The sequence below is a fragment of the Vidua chalybeata genome, chromosome 3 (genome assembly GCF_026979565.1).
Source record: "Vidua chalybeata isolate OUT-0048 chromosome 3, bVidCha1 merged haplotype, whole genome shotgun sequence".
Lineage (NCBI taxonomy): Eukaryota > Metazoa > Chordata > Aves > Passeriformes > Viduidae > Vidua > Vidua chalybeata.
In genome coordinates, this window is record NC_071532.1 from 28,199,058 (window position 1) to 28,216,348 (window position 17,291).

General features: G+C 38.2%; 1 protein-coding gene across 2 annotated transcripts in view; it reads left to right on the top strand.

Moving 5' to 3' along the window:
* MTA3 (metastasis associated 1 family member 3) overlaps positions 1 to 15,881 on the top strand; it is a 134,814-nt gene extending 118,933 nt beyond the window's left edge. Inside the window, exons 19-20 of one of the 2 annotated variants that reach the window (XM_053938011.1) lie at positions 3,317 to 3,344; positions 15,718 to 15,880. In XM_053938011.1, coding sequence (XP_053793986.1) covers positions 3,317 to 3,344; positions 15,718 to 15,729 — 40 coding nt within the window. In that variant the 3' untranslated portion in view covers positions 15,730 to 15,880. Of the gene's footprint in view, positions 1 to 3,316; positions 3,345 to 15,717 lie in introns of both variants that reach the window. The other variant, XM_053938010.1, reaches the window with a different exon arrangement.
* Positions 15,882 to 17,291: the final 1,410 nt, after the last annotated feature.

Consider the following 17,291-nt stretch of genomic DNA (forward strand, 5'->3'; position numbering starts at 1 on the left):
TCCTGGCTTTGCAAATCACTCATGTATGATAGCTCTGCTTGTTCTCATCCTAGGAAATCCCCCTCCCCACTCCCAGGGCTGCAGACCAGGGAGAAAGCAGAGCTGTTGCTGGCTCTGCAGCCAGGGTGGGGCACAAACAAGGGTCTTAGTGCTCAGGGGTCTGTGTCTGCTCCTCTTCTCCAAATAATGAACAGTTTAAAGTAACATTAGAAACCTCCTGGAATGGGGAACACAGGGAAGTTGGACCTCACTGACACTCCTCAGACAAGGAGGTGCCTGAACATGTGCTGTTGCACCACTCTGGCAGGTGCTGGAGCAGCATAGCAGGGAATGCTTTTTATCCTTTGAAACTCTATTTCACATGAGATCTGTTCTTTGTCTTTCACAGAGGTTTTCCATTTTTTCTTTTTCTTTTTTTTTTTTTTGGTACTTTCCTTCTTCATACCATTGTCTCCTTCCCTGACATGTGCAATCTCCTTTCTAATTTTTTCCTTTGATTCCTTTCACCTTTACTCTGAGATTATTTAGAGCTGGGGTAGCTTGTTCTCCTCTGGGTTCTGAAAGTCTCCAGCCTTTGGAGCTCCAAGTGGAAAGCACTGCCTGGTTCTGCTGCTAGGGATGCCCTAATGTCCAAGAAAACAATTAAATGCTCTGTTCTTTGAGAGCAGCTGGAGACAGACAGCAGTCCCTGACAGGCAGCCTGTCCTGTGATAGGAGATCATGCAGCTCAGCACTGCCAGCACAAAGTTGAAAAGCAAAGTTGAATGCAATATAATTGCAATGGGAAGAGATGACTAGGAGGTGATGTTTGAAAACTCAGCACGCAATTTACCCAGTCCTGACACCAAATGAAAAAGAAAAAAAAGCAAAAAAATAAGAATGAGATGCTGGGGAGCAGCCATTAGGTTCTGAACATGTTCTGAACACTCAGTTCAGAAATAATCACCCCATCTAAGGTCCCAACTGGTTCTTTATGCAACTTTTTTGTGCTCCATCAGGATCCAATCTGTTTTATCATGTGAATTTGTTCATTAAAAATACATATGAGAGAGACACATGCTAATTATAGCAAAAGGAAAAATATTTTTCAGTGTAATTGAAGCTTGCAAAAAAGGAAATATTTTTCAGTATCATTTGCAACAGCCCACAACAATTTTCATTTCACTGTCCTAAAATATGTTTTTTTGTCTAGTGAATTAAGATGCATATTTCTATAAAATATCAAGTAAGGAGTCTAGAGGATAAATTTTCACAGAAATTTAGCTTAAAAAGTCTATACTGTAATAGATAGTTGATATTTGTGGAGAAAAAAAAAAGAGTAATAATATTGCTCCCAGACTAAAAGAGGTACCAGTATATGTTAGGCTAATCAAACCCAAGATGCAAATGAGCATTCTCAATGTTATTATATATAAGGTGAATATATGTATTTACTACTCAATTTTAGAATAAATTTTAGTAATACTAATTTTTAATAATCACCCTTTCCTCTCTGAATTTAAGCAGCAGTATTTTTTCTGTAAAGTTAACTCTTCTGTATCTAACTGCTCACATATTTGAGATATTTGTAGCAATGGATGCGAAATATTAAGAGCAGTGAAAATAACTATGGGACTTATATATCATCTGAGCTTTCCATAGTAACCCTTGGAGTTACCCTCGAATTTTAGGGCAGTGCCTTTTTCTCTACTCTCAGGCCACAGTTCAACAATGTTTGCAGATATTCTTAAAAATTAGTGTGAGCTTGTGTATCATGGAAACACAAGGACTGGAGTTTACACCTGAAGTTGAACACATTTTTAGGTGCTCATCTGCCCTTCTAAGTAGAACAGGAATGCATTTTTATATCAGTTGTAATGCACATCCTCATACATTTCAGGTTTGTTTTTGTTTTGAGCTGTAGCTATTTGAAAACCATTTCCTCCCCCATTGTTTATCAGTATCTGCACATCTGGGGAAAAATGGCAGTGGAACTCCCATTTGTGTTGCCCTCTTTTCCAGCCCGATTGCCTCTGCAGAGCTGGCTGCACGTTAACACAGTGCTGAGCCCCAGTCATTACAGCCCATGGCCTCTTCTTGGGGAAGAGACAGGGTTTTTCCATCTGTCTGCCTGTTAGTGCCTTGAAGGGATCACCCTCAGGAATTTTGCCGTGTGTAGACGTGGATGTCCTTCTGAATACTGTCAGCATGCTCAGTGAATTTTGCCAATGAATACAGAGGTCCCCAGTTCTGCTGTTTCATCTCTAGTGACAACCTGCACTCTTCATTCCAAACCCTCCCTGATGCATGTGTGAGAGCAGCTCTCATGGGATTTCCCTGCCTCTGATCAGTCACAGGCTCACAGCAGGGATTAATCTAGGCAGAAAACCACATGGCAGTTCAAGAACACTTACCTTTTGACATTACATCGTAATTTTATTGACCTTTACTGGATTTAATATTTTTGTATTTTTCTTTATTTGTATCCTCTTCAAATGAAAAAGAAATTCTCTTTCCCTACTGTGAAATAACTTGCTCAAGATTTTATTCTGAAGTGCAAATCTGCTTACATAATTCATTGAAAAAAATCACTCTTTAAAGAGCCTCACATTTATCACTGTTCACTAGAAGAGTGTCCTTACCTTTTTTTAATACCCTTAGATATTAGTTGCTGGAATTTTCCTAGAACTACATGCATGCTTTAGGATAAGCCAGAAGTCTCCTAATTATAAAAGCATTTTATTAATTTCTTTGTACGAAATCAGCTTTGCTATAAGAAAGTTTTTTGGGTCATGTGGATTCTATTGTAGGCACAATAGAGGTCAACAGAGAAAATTGCCATATGAGGAACTAAATTCTTTATACAGAATTGCTATTCTGGGAGTTAATAATTGAAAAAATTGAACAGTTCATTATGGTCTTCAGAACCTTAGTAAAATGTAAGATATCGACTTAATAGATCTTGAATTATATAAGATATAAACATAACCTTTGGGTAAAATTAATAATATTATTGTTGAACCATTTGATGTCAAGGGGAATAGATCTGTTGATAAAAACTTTTCTCACCAATTTTAGGTACCTATATTTCCTATACACACGCTCTGTCCCTAACAGAGTGCATGTGCATGCCAATGATCAGACTTGTGTAGGGACAGCTAAAACACTGGTTGATAAATGAAATTTTTTTTTCAGCATTTGCAATATAAGAAATGTGTGGAAATGTTTGGCTAACTGCGCTATAGCAGTGGATTCTAAGTGCTTTCCCTTCATGGGCCAAAAAGCATATTTGCATATAGATCTGCAGTTGAATGACTCAATGCTTGTTTCCTTTCAGTGCTGAAGCAGTTAGAAACCTTCTCACGGTAAGTGCAACTCCATTGGGAATGAGTTAACTGCAACTGCTAAAATTAGAACGTGATCTTTAGCTGTTACCAGCAGACATGGCTTCCTTTTTTGCTGATAAAATGATTTGAGAGGCATCCCTGTGGCAGCATTATATAGGCAATTTTCTTATCCCTCACTTCATGTTCTGTCTCCAAAAGGCAAAATCTTCCCTTGATTTGTTGAGGTGCTACATAAAGATATCACAATTGCTGTGATAATTACTTGGTACCACTCATTTTTATTTATGCATGTCTCATAGCACACACCAAAAAAGCTTAAAATCCAAAGTTGCATGTTGAGAAAGAAGAGAATGTGAGGCTGACAACCAGCTTCTGCAGAATGTTGAATCTTGCTGTGCTGTCAGTGGTCTGCTTCTCATGCAGAGGTGGGGGAGAGCCATGCTAGTGCTCATCACCCTTCGTGCTCCTGCACGTGCTGCTGGCCCTCTCTGCAGTGCAGCTTTTTTGGTGGAAAGCCCAACCTGTACCTCGAAACACAAAGTGAAAACCTGCGGGAACCAAAGCCCGAGTTAAGAGATGTGGGTGACCTGCCCCTGCCCCCTCTCTCTCCCACGTGTGTTTTAATCTAGACTTAGGCAAGGTCACGTGCAGTACCTGAGTTGCAGCACGTTGCCAGGAGAAAAGGGAAAACTGGAGGAGTAAGGCTTTGGTGCCTGGGGTCTGATACACAGTGCAGAGCTGCAGGTCTACATCCGAGACAGAGTTCCAGTGCTGACTGCTCTGCTCCTTCTTCCTCTTCACACGTGCAATTCCTATAATGCAAATGTCCGTGGGTATGTTTACTCTTTCTTTTCCAGTTGGCCCCAAATGTGCAAAAAAAATTGTGTGCCAAAACACAAAAGGGTATTTTTGGCCTCTGCTTTTTGTAAAGGTGAAGCGCTTTGATTTGAATTGGGATCCTGGTTTTGAAATACACAACACTTGGATCCTGGGAATAGTGTATTTTCATTTCTTACTTGCATGGCACCATGGCCTTTAGATCCCAGTCCTGTAACCAGCTTCAAGAAGATGCCTGGCTGCACTCTTGGAGCATCAGCTGCAAGTCTGACTTGTGATACACCAGCTCTCTAACAAAAAAACACATCAGCCTCTAAGGATGTAATTTTCCAGCTCCTTTACTTCTGTTGTGTTATATAGTTGTCATATATCTTGAAAAGCAGGGATTACAGAATATATCCCTTAGAATTCTGTTTAATGCCTGCTGATAGGATTGCAAATATCTTATTGATTGGCGATGTCTGAGTCCAGGTGAACTGACAGCTCTCTCCAGTCACCATGACAATACTGTGTGTGAAGAATTCAGGGAGGAATTGTCCGTGCTATAGTTTAGGAGCCATCCTACTTGGTTAACTTCCATTCAAAGCTGTTATATGCTCATGAGAGAGCATAGTATTTTCTGTGAGATGTCATTTTGACCTTATTTCATGTGGTCTATTCATGAATGCTGTGCACATCTTATAAACCATACTTTTCTGAGCCCTAGCTGAGGCCCTGTGATACAGAATCACAGGCAACAGTATAGAAACTAGATCATAATCTCTTACCATTCATTTCTCATTGAGCAGCTTTCATGGGTCTAAAGATATTTTTTTCTTTCAGTATTTACCTACATAATTTTTTCCTGTTGGACCCTTTACAGTACCTACTAAATCAAAGTAGCGCTATTGTGATAATGCAAATGTTTGTTTTTAAAAGCAGTCTCATTCCATGGAACTAAAACAACTCATTTGAAGAATGTGAATATTTTTTTATCTTAGGGAATCATGGCTATATACAAGGAAAACATGTTCACAAAAACCCTTCAGAGCTCAGTGTAAACTATGCCATTGGACAGAGCTGGGAGGTTTGAAAAACACATACTGTTATGGGGTTTGCTTTATCAGTCTTCAGAGCAAATAGAATACAATCATGCTGGTTTGGAACTATGGATTAATCTTCTAACAGTTTAAAATGGAGTTTCAGTGGCACTGCAGTTAGCTACTTGCCCTGTTTAATGCCACATGGCAGTGGAAGGATGTTGCAGTGTTTTGGAGCACTTGCCTAGGACTGGGAAAACCACGATCCAGTTCCCTACTTCCTCCCAGACCTCCCATGACATGTCAAGCAGGTCTTTTAACTTTATATCTCCAAGCATTTATATACCTAACTCCTCAGACACAAAACTAAGAGGGTGCCTAAGTGCTTGCTTGAAGATTTGGAGGCCTGAAGAATCAGATGAAGCCTTCTCGTTCTTCCAGAGCGCTGCTGCACAAGGAGCAGGTCAGAAACCTTAGAGGGGATTTTTCATAGAAAACTCTTTACCTTTATTGGTAATGAAATCTCATGGAAATGCTACCTACAGGAGTCCAGAAGCTGTTGACTGAAACTGGATGATTTGTTAGTTTCGGAGCTGTCTCCACTGATTCACAGGTGAAAATTAATTAGCACACAGCTTTGGTGATGACTGCAGGGAGGCTGAGACTAGGAACAGATGGCTGTAAATGACCTAGTTACTGCTGCCTGAAAAGTCACACCTTTGGCTCTTGTGAAATGATCCTGCCCTGTTGTGAGCAGAAATTCAAATATGCTGCCTCTCCAGGGGGACTTAGATACCAAAGTTTGCTTTGTAATTGCATCTTAGGTCAGAGCTTGAATGTGGTTAATTCACATGGCTCAGCTAAAAAACAAAGGCAGGTTTACAAGGGTCACTCAGCCACTTGCAATCTTCTCCACTGCCGTTGACAAATGTTCTCTCACATTCAGACAGCAGGTGCAGAAATAGCCAGAAAATTTTATATTTGGCAAGGGAAATACGATTTCCAAAATGAGCCTTTTTGTAAAATGTTGCTGTCTTGGGAAACTTCGGAGGGAAAGAAAACCTCAACAACTTATATGAAATACAGGGATGATAAATGCATTGACTTAAACATAGATGTTGGTGGAGAAGCTCCTATATGAGCTCTTGACTTTTCCAAAACCCTTGTTTTCTTTGCTGGACCTTCCAGACCCAATTCAGCAAAACCCTTAAATCCATTCCTGAGCTCAGTCCATCAGCTAGAGTACATCACATAGTCCCCAATACACCATATATGTCTGAGGTTAGATTGTGATGCCATGTAGTTCTTTTAATGTGTTTTCTTATGGTTCTTGACAAATTTAGAGTTTTCTTCAGTATTGTTGGCTATTTCAAAAGGTTTTTTTTTTTTTTTTCAGAAGCTATTTTGTGTGTTTGTACACAGGATTTGATGTAGCTGAACCAAATGCTCTTTATCAAGTATTTTAACTGAAAGTCTTAGGGCTCGGCTTTTTGTTAGCTTGCTGCTTAGCTTTTTCTTAAATCCACATACGCAGTGGGAGTGTGTCATCTTGTAATATTTGGCCATCTTCTATTGTGGGAGTTAAAACCAATTTGGTTTTGAACAAGAAGAAATTTTCTATAAATAAGCATCTTTGTATGGGAAGCCAATTTCTCTGTCAAAGCCCTGGGAAACAATCAAAGCAAAATAAAAATGCAAACTTGTCAGACCAACATATTTAATATCAAAGAAAAGATAGAGACAACATTAATTATACAACTGTTACCTATAGTGAGGCTAGGGTAACATCAGCTTAAGGCTAAAATTAGTCCACTCTCACCATTCTTATGCATAAACCATAGTAGTTTCTCACATTAGATCTTAGATATTGATGATTGTAATCCTCAAATACTGTTCAATATCACTGTTCAGAGATATTTTTCTCTTTTTATTATTTCTGTGCTATGTGCGTAATAACTCATAGAAGCTGGACACAGAGTTAAGAATTATTTCATCTGAAGGCAGAGAAATACACAGCAATAATGTACATGTGGGCAGGGAAACTATGTAAGTCCTGTGGTGAAAACATTAAACATTGTTGCTAAATGGAAAAAAAAAAATTGTACTGTGGTGAATATGTTCAAAAATATGGTGTCAGTGATCCTCACAGTCTTAAAATTCACACAGAACTGCCCACTAAATTTAATTTCTAAGTTGTCCTCTATCAGTGTCTTCTTTTCAAATTACAGATAGAGGATTTAATTATGAATTACTACGTATTTCATTGTATGTATTTAATCATTCATTCTCCACACTTTCCCTGATAATTTGGGTTTTTTTTAAACTCATGACCCTCTGGCATAAATGTAGGTAAGGCTGTGGAAAAACAAGTGTTAGTTGGTCTCTTTTTGTGAAAAAAGCTTGCATAAGTAACTACATAGGCATTTTAAATATAAAATACCACGGAGAACATATTGACTGTGACTGTGAAAGTCAATCACAGAGATAACTAACAGCTCTTGTCAAACATCTAAGGAGACTTGACTGGCTGTTTTTGCAACTTGTGCTATGAGTAGAGGCTAAAACATTTACTTGACAAAATACTACTCAAGTGTTTTTCTTGTGAAGAAAATACAGATCCAAACTTTAAAATTCCGAGGTTGCCTCTTATTTGATGTGAGACACCAGACAAGTAATTTAATTCAGCCTTTCTCCAGCTCCACCATTTTGTCTGTAAGCTTGAGTGATATTGGTGTACACCTACTCTTTAGAATGCTGTGCAGTTTTAATTAGCCCATCCAACAAGAACTATGAGATACTGATGTGAAAAGTGCTGGCCAGAAATGTGGAGAGCAGGATGAGTGGCAGAAAATGAACTTGAATAAACCTTTGGTCGCATAATATTTTTAAAAAATTAAAAAAAAATCTTCAACCTTTGACATGAAAATGACCTTAGAAATTAGCATCAAATCATTCTGTGGCAAAGCTTTCCTCTGTCGATGCCACACTACAGGTCTCTAATCCATATTCTGCACTGGAGCTTCTGTATGTAGAGAAATGCTGATTATGCAAGAGGTTGATGGTGTGAAGCAATGCCCCAGGGAATGGGTTTGTGAGGGAGCTTTGCCTCTCCAACTGTTTCTGGTAAGACTGACTAATTTTTATTTTTCAGCCCTTGCTTAATAGCAAGTATCCAGGATGCCAAGAACCTCCTCCAAATATACCCTATTGATACATATGTTATTCCAGGAAAAGTATATGCATAATTGATAAAATGGAAGCATATTGTCATTCTTTTTGAGCCTCAGGTAATATTATAAGCTGTAATATTGTAAAGCACAGTGTTCAGACCAAAAACTTAATGTAATAAACAAGGGAAGAAAAGAAAGACAGAAAAATACTAATAATATTGTTGAAGTATTGTATCTCTTTTTTTTCCCTATGAAAAATATAATAGGGAGTTTTCTGTTATCTTGGACTTAAATAAGCATATTTAGTTGACACAATATTTTTGAAATTTTTCAATGCAGTGTTTAATGTTGCTGGAGAAATGCTTGTAGCTCAAGGCCAGAAACAGAAGTTGTATGTCTGTACCTTTTTGTCACCTTAGAGTCTGGGATAATGCTGGAATTGTGAATTAATATGCAAGGTGTTTGGGGAGTAGTTGAAAACAATATTGTGTTCCAGCTCGCTCTGATGCACCTTCTTTAGTTTCTTGCTTGTCTCAAGAAAAATGATATGCTTCCATGTGGGTAATTTTTTTATCTCATAGCAGGTGATGTTTAATCAATATACAGAATGACCATCCTGCTGCAGAATAAATAGATGGTTTTGGAAATTCCTCTTGGCAGAGTAGGAATTCATCTTCACCCTGCTGATATAGTTAGGAAGAATAAAGGAGTTGCTTTGAAATCTGGTGATGTTTGTGCCTGTGAGCTGTGGAAGGATTTCTGGCTCCCTGGTGTCAATACACCAGAGTGCTGGTGTATTGATACATCTGCAGTGATTCTGTGTGTCCCTTCCCAGGGAGGATAGGTTAAGCAACCCTTTATTGGATAAAGCAGACTTCCTGCCTTGCAGCCTCTGCAGGGTAAAGTAACTAAGGAGAGGCAAATGAATTTCAGATAAAGTGCAGAGCAGCTGTCCTGTAGTTCAGGTTACAAGTCTATTGAAGCCTGAGCCATTGTTTTGTTTGAAGGAGTATGAATAATTTACTTTTTTACCCATTCCATCAAGCTTCCTTTCTTAGGACTTAGTAGTTCTATTCCACTCTACAAAGTTGGATACTGGTGAAATTCCATTAATTCAGATAGGCTTTTCTCCCTTCCTTGAGTGAAGGACTGTTTGAGAAACACAGCTCTGTGCATGGCTCTGCCATCATCACTGCTGTGTGTGAGGTGCTGTCCCTGCTGAGCTCACAAAGCTCCACCCAAAACACAGGGCAAATCCATCATTCCTACCAACTAGATCAAGGAGTTTTCTTTTTCTACCCCTAGTAGGGCCTCTGTGCTTCTGGCTTTTGTGAGACGTCAGCCTCACACCCAAACTAATGTGTCACCTTTGTTGTCTCAGCAGTAGGTAACCTTAGCCTCTTGGTGTTAAATACCAAGCTCACAGAGGAACTGTGAGGACAATCTCACTACTGATTGTTGGGATCTAGATTTATTCATCATGTGATAACCAGTGTATGACAGCATCTCTTTATGATGTTTCCTGGGATGTAGAAGTTTTTTCAGTTCCAGCATTCAACTGAAAAATGAGTAGTGGTGCTGAGAGTAGGACTTTATGTTTCTTTAATTCCTTCTCTACTAAGCCACTGTAGAATATTAATGAAATATTTTCAGGGGAAATGAAAATATGGAAAAATCTATTGAACTAGGTGATTATTCCAAAAGGCATGACAGTTGTTTGCAATTAAACTGTATAGAAATTATTTTAATAATAGATCAACCTGTTGTTCTAGGCACTCTAGAAATGCACATAAAGAGATTGTTTCTGCTCCAAGGTGATTTTGGTTTAAACCAGCAGCAGGTAGAAAGAGACAGAGGTGGCTTTAGCCATATAATAGGTCAGGCATGACACAGTCATAAAAACCTGTGCTTTAAACCCTTGACCTGGGATTTTTCTCTCCAATAAAGAAAATGCTTTAACCCTATTATTAATGTCCTTGTATATATGCAGACTAGCTACAACCTGTTGCTTTGAAATACAAAACATCAGAGAAGCCCTCAAGATGATGCAGTACTTGAAAAAATATGTTGTCTTAAGCTGCTTAGGAAGATCTGATGCTGTAATTGGTAACTGATGTGTCTAAAAGTTATTGTTCATAGAGAACAGTCTTGCTCCATAAATATTGATAAAATATTGGAAGATAAACACTAGCAAAGGAAAACATTTCCTTGCTAGGAGGAGAAAAATAAGATAAGCTCTTAAAACATTTAAATAATGTTGGCGTGCCTACAGCAGCACCTCTTTAATCTCATAAAGGTTATATCACTCTATCTGCCATCTGTATGGGTTTTATAATGCAGCTATGTGGCTCATGGCAACAGCTTTCCAATAGTCCCATGCTTATTAAACTCTTCCATTTTGTTTTTATAAATTAACATTTCCTAAGGCCCTTATTTTTAAAAGGTGCATCAGTGTCAACTCACTTCTGCCTTCCAAAACTATTTTTAACTAGTTTCTGTCATGTTGAGGTTAGATTAAAATTTTAATGCAATATGGGAAAGCTTAATCCTGAAAGAGGAAAAAAAGTCTAAAGCAGCAAGCCAAAGAGTTAAATAAAATACTTCTCATTTGCACACAGGTAGAAATGTAGGAAGTACTGTGAGTCCTTCAGTCAGTAACATATCAGGTTTCTAAGGATCTGTGCCTGCAGCTTCATCCCATTTAAATTCTCTTTCAGCAAGCAGCACTGCACACATTTTGGCCTTTTCACTGTGTTTAAAACCTGTTGAAATTAATAAAAAGACTACCAGCTTTCTAAGATAGTACCCCCTCCTGTAATTTAATCCACTGAATAGTTAAAATATACCGCTGGATAAAAGAAGCCCTCAGAGAAATAACTGATTATTTAATCTAATAACCACCAAGGAATTATGGTTATTCTTTAAATAGATGTTTTTTCTAAGTGGCCTTGAATTTGCACTGAAAATTTACATTGCACAAAATTTATTGCCCTGGAGCAGCAACAACTTCACAAACGTTTCTCTAGAATACATTTTTTTCTTATTTTTTTAGCCTTGTTTTCTTTCTGAATGGCTCTGTGGTTAGACTGATTGCAAGTTTCACACGTAATATGTGCCAGAACACAAAATTCTGCCAGAGTTGGCAGTATTTATGCATCTAGCACATTTATGTTGCTGTTTACACTTGGAAAGTCATAGCAGAATACTTCACCCCAATGGAGAGATTATATGGAATTTCAATGATTGTGCAGGAAATCAGCTTTCTTATGCCTGCTGCTGACCTGGGGGTGTTCCTTGTGCTACCAGCAATTGGATAACAATACATTTCCACAGCACCAGTTCTTACATATGAGGATATTGTTCAAATGGCATCAGTCTAAGAAAGACTCGGGCAAAATATCGAACTATAATTTAGGGAGAGTGAGGAAAACAAAACTATGTCCTTGAGCTTCAAACTCTGCAGCCAGGTTTGTATTAGGTCATTAGCATATTTTTAGTGGAAACAGAGCACCAAGAGCAATTCTGGACCTTGGTATTTAGGAAGAGTTATGGACATCTCACAAGCGCATGTATGTTGAAGGCAATTCCTCTTCCTAGGAAAAGGTTTCTTTCAAAACAAGGTTTGTCATCTGCTGAAATATCATCAGGCTTTTGCATGCAATTAATTTCTTTCACTGTAGAATCTTTTTGCATAACTTGTATTTCTTTAATATACCTTCTTAAGTACTGTTGGTACAGCTGATAAGACCAAAGTCAGCGTAGTCATCACAACTCTGAGTCCAATGCAGAGGAGGCAACATGGATGCACAGCAGTTTATATATAGCACAGTAACACTCTATATCAACAACCTAAAGCAGACAATGCCTTCTAGTCCTACTAGAAAAGGCTTGACAACACATTCTTGACCAACACCAGTTGGAGGCCTCTCTTTATTCTATTCAAGTTTAAAAATTGATGCTGTTTTACTGTGTGGCAGAATTAGAGAAGGGAACTTTGAGTCAGCTTTTGCAAATGTGAAATTTCGCTCCCAGTTATCCTATTCCTGAGAAATCTGTACAGAATAGATTATATAGGATTGTGCTTCACTTCAGCAGATGGTGAGTTACATGGAACACACTTGGATCCTGAGAAAGGGTTGGTTAATTATAATGACTCGCCCGATTAAATTTAAGCATGGCATAAATGCCCTGTACAGCCTATTATTTCTACCCATGAGATTCCAGTCTGTTTATGAAACTTGAACAGAAACATTAGGTCTTCATCTAGACCATTGCTAAGACTTATGTACGTTTCCATATTTCCCTGACTATGTGCCAAGGGTCTTGTGTACCTTTATCTGCAGTTACTCATTGAAGTGTCATGCAGACATAAAGAATGTGTATTATTCCTACATGACACCAGTGCATCACATTTAACTTGAAAATGAGCACAGTGGGCTTTATATACTGATGCCCTATTAAATATTTAGTTCATTCTCATATCTTTGGTCTCAAGAAGGCTGGAAATTCAAAGCAGAGGCTTTAAAATACTTTTGAATTTTCTTTTCAAGCCTGTAATGCATCATGCTTCAAGAACTAGTAGAAAAGTCAAAGAAAAAAAAAAAAAACAGGGAAAATGGCAATTAATCTGTCCTAACAACTGCAAAAGATGTTACCAACGATACAGATATTAAAGCCATTTATTGCCATTGCCAGATAAAAGCTTTATGTAATTAAAACATATGGCTGGTATTAACTGAAAGAGGGACAGGAAATTGAGCATTAAAATTGACTCTGCCCTTAGTTCAGTGTATCTCTGGGGGAGGGCAAAGTGCTATGAGTGAAAGGGTGACAACAATTTTATCTTTGAATATCCTGTCTTTTGTCAGCTCTTATTGCAACTTGCATGTTTAAGTGTTAAAAAGGCTCCGAAGAATTATGAAACCCAATGAATGCCTCTCAAAAAGCTAGACTGTATTTAGATGCTAAAGCCTTCAGTGTAAAGAAGCCAGTCCCTCCACTTTCTATAATTTCTGCAGTATAAAGAACAGTTTTGGCTTTTAGAGAAATGATTGTTTAAATATAACATGTAATATAGTCAGTGGAAATTTCCATTCTTCCAGTTTTATTTCTGAAAGGCTGTATCCCAGAAAGCTAATTTCTGGAGGCATTTTCACAATCCTCTTTAAGCAGAAGTGCTGGATTACCTTTTAAAAGTGCCTACCAGATTAGTTTTTTTCTGATGGAGTATATAGAGCTAGTTTCATTTATACTCAGTGAGGAGTTGACTCTGTGGCTTGCTTGATATAATAATGTGATGAGCTTTTTGTTCTGCCTTTCTTTGTGTTGATTTTGAACCAATGTTTAATGGGAATACCTGTATCTTTTACTTTACTGTCCATACAAAATAATGACAAATTATAATCTCAAATCCTTTACTGTCTTTACATGTAGTGTCAGCTGCAAATTGCTTCCATAAGCGGGAACCTCTAGGCATTTATAAAGTTGCCTTATTAAAAATTCAGAAGGGTAAACAATGATCTGATATTGTTTGAACCTTGGGCTTCTCAAATGATTAATGACCACATTCCTTCTATAAATAAATAGAAAGTTTTGCAAACAAATACATCAAAAAGGATCCAGTTCTGTAAGGTTTTCTGGACATGATCCCCATTGGTCATTGGTGTGGGCAAAACCTATTGTCTATTCACATGAATTTATAAAGCCTGGCTGTCCCATTATTTTAGATAAACATATTTCTGCCAGTCTGAGATTACATTTCTATGGTTTTACCATTCTGGAAGGTATGCAATATCTTTGAATCAATTTAATATCTTTTTTGGCCTAATTTAAGATGGCCATATAAAGTGAATACTCAAGCAATAAGTTTTTTTTTTTTTTCCTCAGTGGGATTGTGTGAAAAGCTGAAACCAAACTTTCTGGTAATTCCTTTTCTTTTCTTCTGTTGTGCTTATTGCTGAATGGTGCTAAAACCAAATTTGGTATTCCAGGACATGAAGACATCCTTCTTTCAAAAGGGAATATATCTCTTAACCTTTAAAATATATTAACCAAAACAGATGTATTTTTCAGGCTCCCTTTAACCTCTAATAGCAGAGTATAGTCTTCTGCTTTTTGCATGTTTGTTTTTTTTTCCCCTTATGTACTCTTCTGTGGCCCAGTTAGTTAACATGGAAGCTTACATCCCTGGGGAGCACTCAATCTGTAACTAACTAGTAACAAACTAGTGTTTGAAATTTAATATGCAAGTTGCTGTTTTAGAATTCAGTAGAATTTATTTACAGCTGATCATTTATTTTCAATGTCATGTGCCACCATTTTTCAGTTTCAGAGGTAACAGCCCACTTAGATGAAAGGGAAAAACCACTCCTTGAGTTACCATCTCAGAACCTTGATGCAGGTAGGCACATCATCACCCTGCAGTTTGTAGGTCACATTTTCAAGTCAAAACGTCTGAATTAGAAAACCTGGTCTCATTAAGTATTAGAGGCCCCAGTTTGCTTTAATTCATTTCCATAAGCTCAAAATCCCTATAATTTATAAAACTACCTAAGTGAAGGCTGGAATTCTTGAGTAAATTCAGAAAATAGGTAATTTTCTAGTAGCATCTAATGTTCAGGTCTCTGCCAATGAAGATGGTTCTTGACATACTCTGTGTGTACCTTTTCTGTGTTTTCTGATACCATACCCTGGATACCCTCAGCATTGTGGTTATTGATTTATAATAGTAAAGAGACAGAACAGTTGAAGCATAGCAAGTATTTATGCTGCAAAACTAACTATCCTTGGCTATTTAGGATTACAATACAAACAACATGGCCACCTGGAGTTAATATTATTGTTTCATTTATCAGCTGAAAGTCAAAAATGAAAGTGAATTTACTGCACCTGAATGGCCGTAGTAAAAATGCCTGGAGCTCTAGGTCATGTGTTATCTGCAGAAGTGGTACAGTGTAAATAACAACAATTGCTTCCACTTTTACAGAGGTAGCATGTTCGTTGGGTGCTAACACAGTCCTTTCTTCTGTGATCCTTCATTCCAGTATTGATATCACATGTGAGGATTCACTACCTGGGCCTTCTGGCCCAAGATTTCATGTAATTAAATATTATTATTTAAGTCTTATCTAACACCAATTCCCTTTTCGATGAACCATTATCAGACAACTCTGAATCATCAGTTGATGGACAGGGCTGACTCTTGTTGACTGCAAGTCTCTTTTCCATGAACTAGCCTTCCTGCTCTGGTAAGAGTATTTGTTATGTTTGTTATTGGCTCTTGTGCAGTCTTCTGTTAAAGACTGAGATTTATCTCTTCTGTTGTCTCTCTCTTCCTTCCCTCCTTTCCTCCTTCCCTCCTTACAGAAAAATCCGTAAGAAGTTCACCAGGTCACAGCTGAAAAGAGCTTCCAGAACACCTTGTTCTCCGATCATTGCAAAGACAAAGTCTCTCATGAACAATAGGCAGGCCCGAACAGAGCCAGGATCCATCATACACTGAAGATATAACAGCATCAGCAGCATAATAATGTCAAAATCATGTTTAATTGTGAATGCAGACATAACAGGACTTCCCACATCTCTGAGACAGAAACGTTGTGTGGACATATTGTGGCCGGGTTCTGTGTTCTGGGCAGGATCCAACAGCAGCCCTTGTTTTCCCTCATCTCCACAAGGGCTACTTCTGGTTCACTGCACAGGGCTATCCCGGATTCCCTCCATTCCCAGACAACAGTGCTGGCTGGTCAGGGAGGGGCTGTTTGCACTGGTCCCACTGAATTGATGCAGAGTTCACACATCACATTTGTCTATGCCTTCTAGTGGCTCAACAAAAATATGCAGCTTTCAAAACTATTGCAGTGTCTTTTGAAATGGGATTTAGCCTTGGGGTGTTGCATTTTCAAACAGACCTGCAAACTTGGAGTGTTCATATTGTTCAGTATTGGCTTGAGTCACCTTGGATTTGATTTTCTATACTGAATGTCCACAAGGACAAGGTATTGTTCAGCAGTTCTGAGACTTAGACTGAGTTAGGAAATGCCCATAATTAGTGTCCAATTTTGAAAATGTTTGCCATATTAATTTTGTTTAAAATCCTTGAAAGTATTATGTGTGACAGTAAATATCCAGCTGGACTAGTTGCATGTGTAGGAACTGGTCCCATTGTCTCTGTATTTGAAAGCATCTGCCTATTTCTTTGGATATTTGTTGCATTTCTTGAAGCCTATTCTGAATAGGTGAAAACCAGCAGAACACCATTCCCAGAAGACATGAAGAAACAGATTATTTCCTATTAGTAATGTCTCTCCACAAAATAATTTCTACATTTTTATATGTCTGGATAAAGAGGTCTTGCAGAATGCTTTGAATTCGTAAATGTAAGTCTACAGGTGGATACTTACCATGGAGAGATGATGTGCCTTTTGAAACTACTTGTAGGAAACTGTCAGTCTCCCTGAAGGCGGGAATGGCAACAGAGGCAGGTCTTTTTTTCTACTCAGGTACTTACAGGTGAACAATCTCTGCCCTACCTTGAAATCCAGAGAAATCCAGTGTGGAGCACTGCTGTGTGAATCTAGTTGGGATATATCAATCATCTGAGGCAAGTTGTCCTTCAATAGGTTTGGATTCCATATGGCTTTTAAAGATGTGGTCAGACACTGAACGCGTCATAGTAAACTGAGATGAGCTTCAAGACCTTTTTTTCTCTCCCTTTACTAGGTAGCTCTAACAGCATGGTACAGATGTGAGGTTTTCATTCCGTTGTGCTTAGAAAGACAAGGATGTAAGTGACATACTTCCGGGTGATCCCCCCGAAATGATTTCCCCCTGTGCGTTTTATTGTTTCAGTCTGAAAGCGCATCTGTGATCTCAGCCTAAAACTAGCCATATTCTCCACATAGAATTTTGAGCTCCTAAGACAGTGACCTAGATGCTTC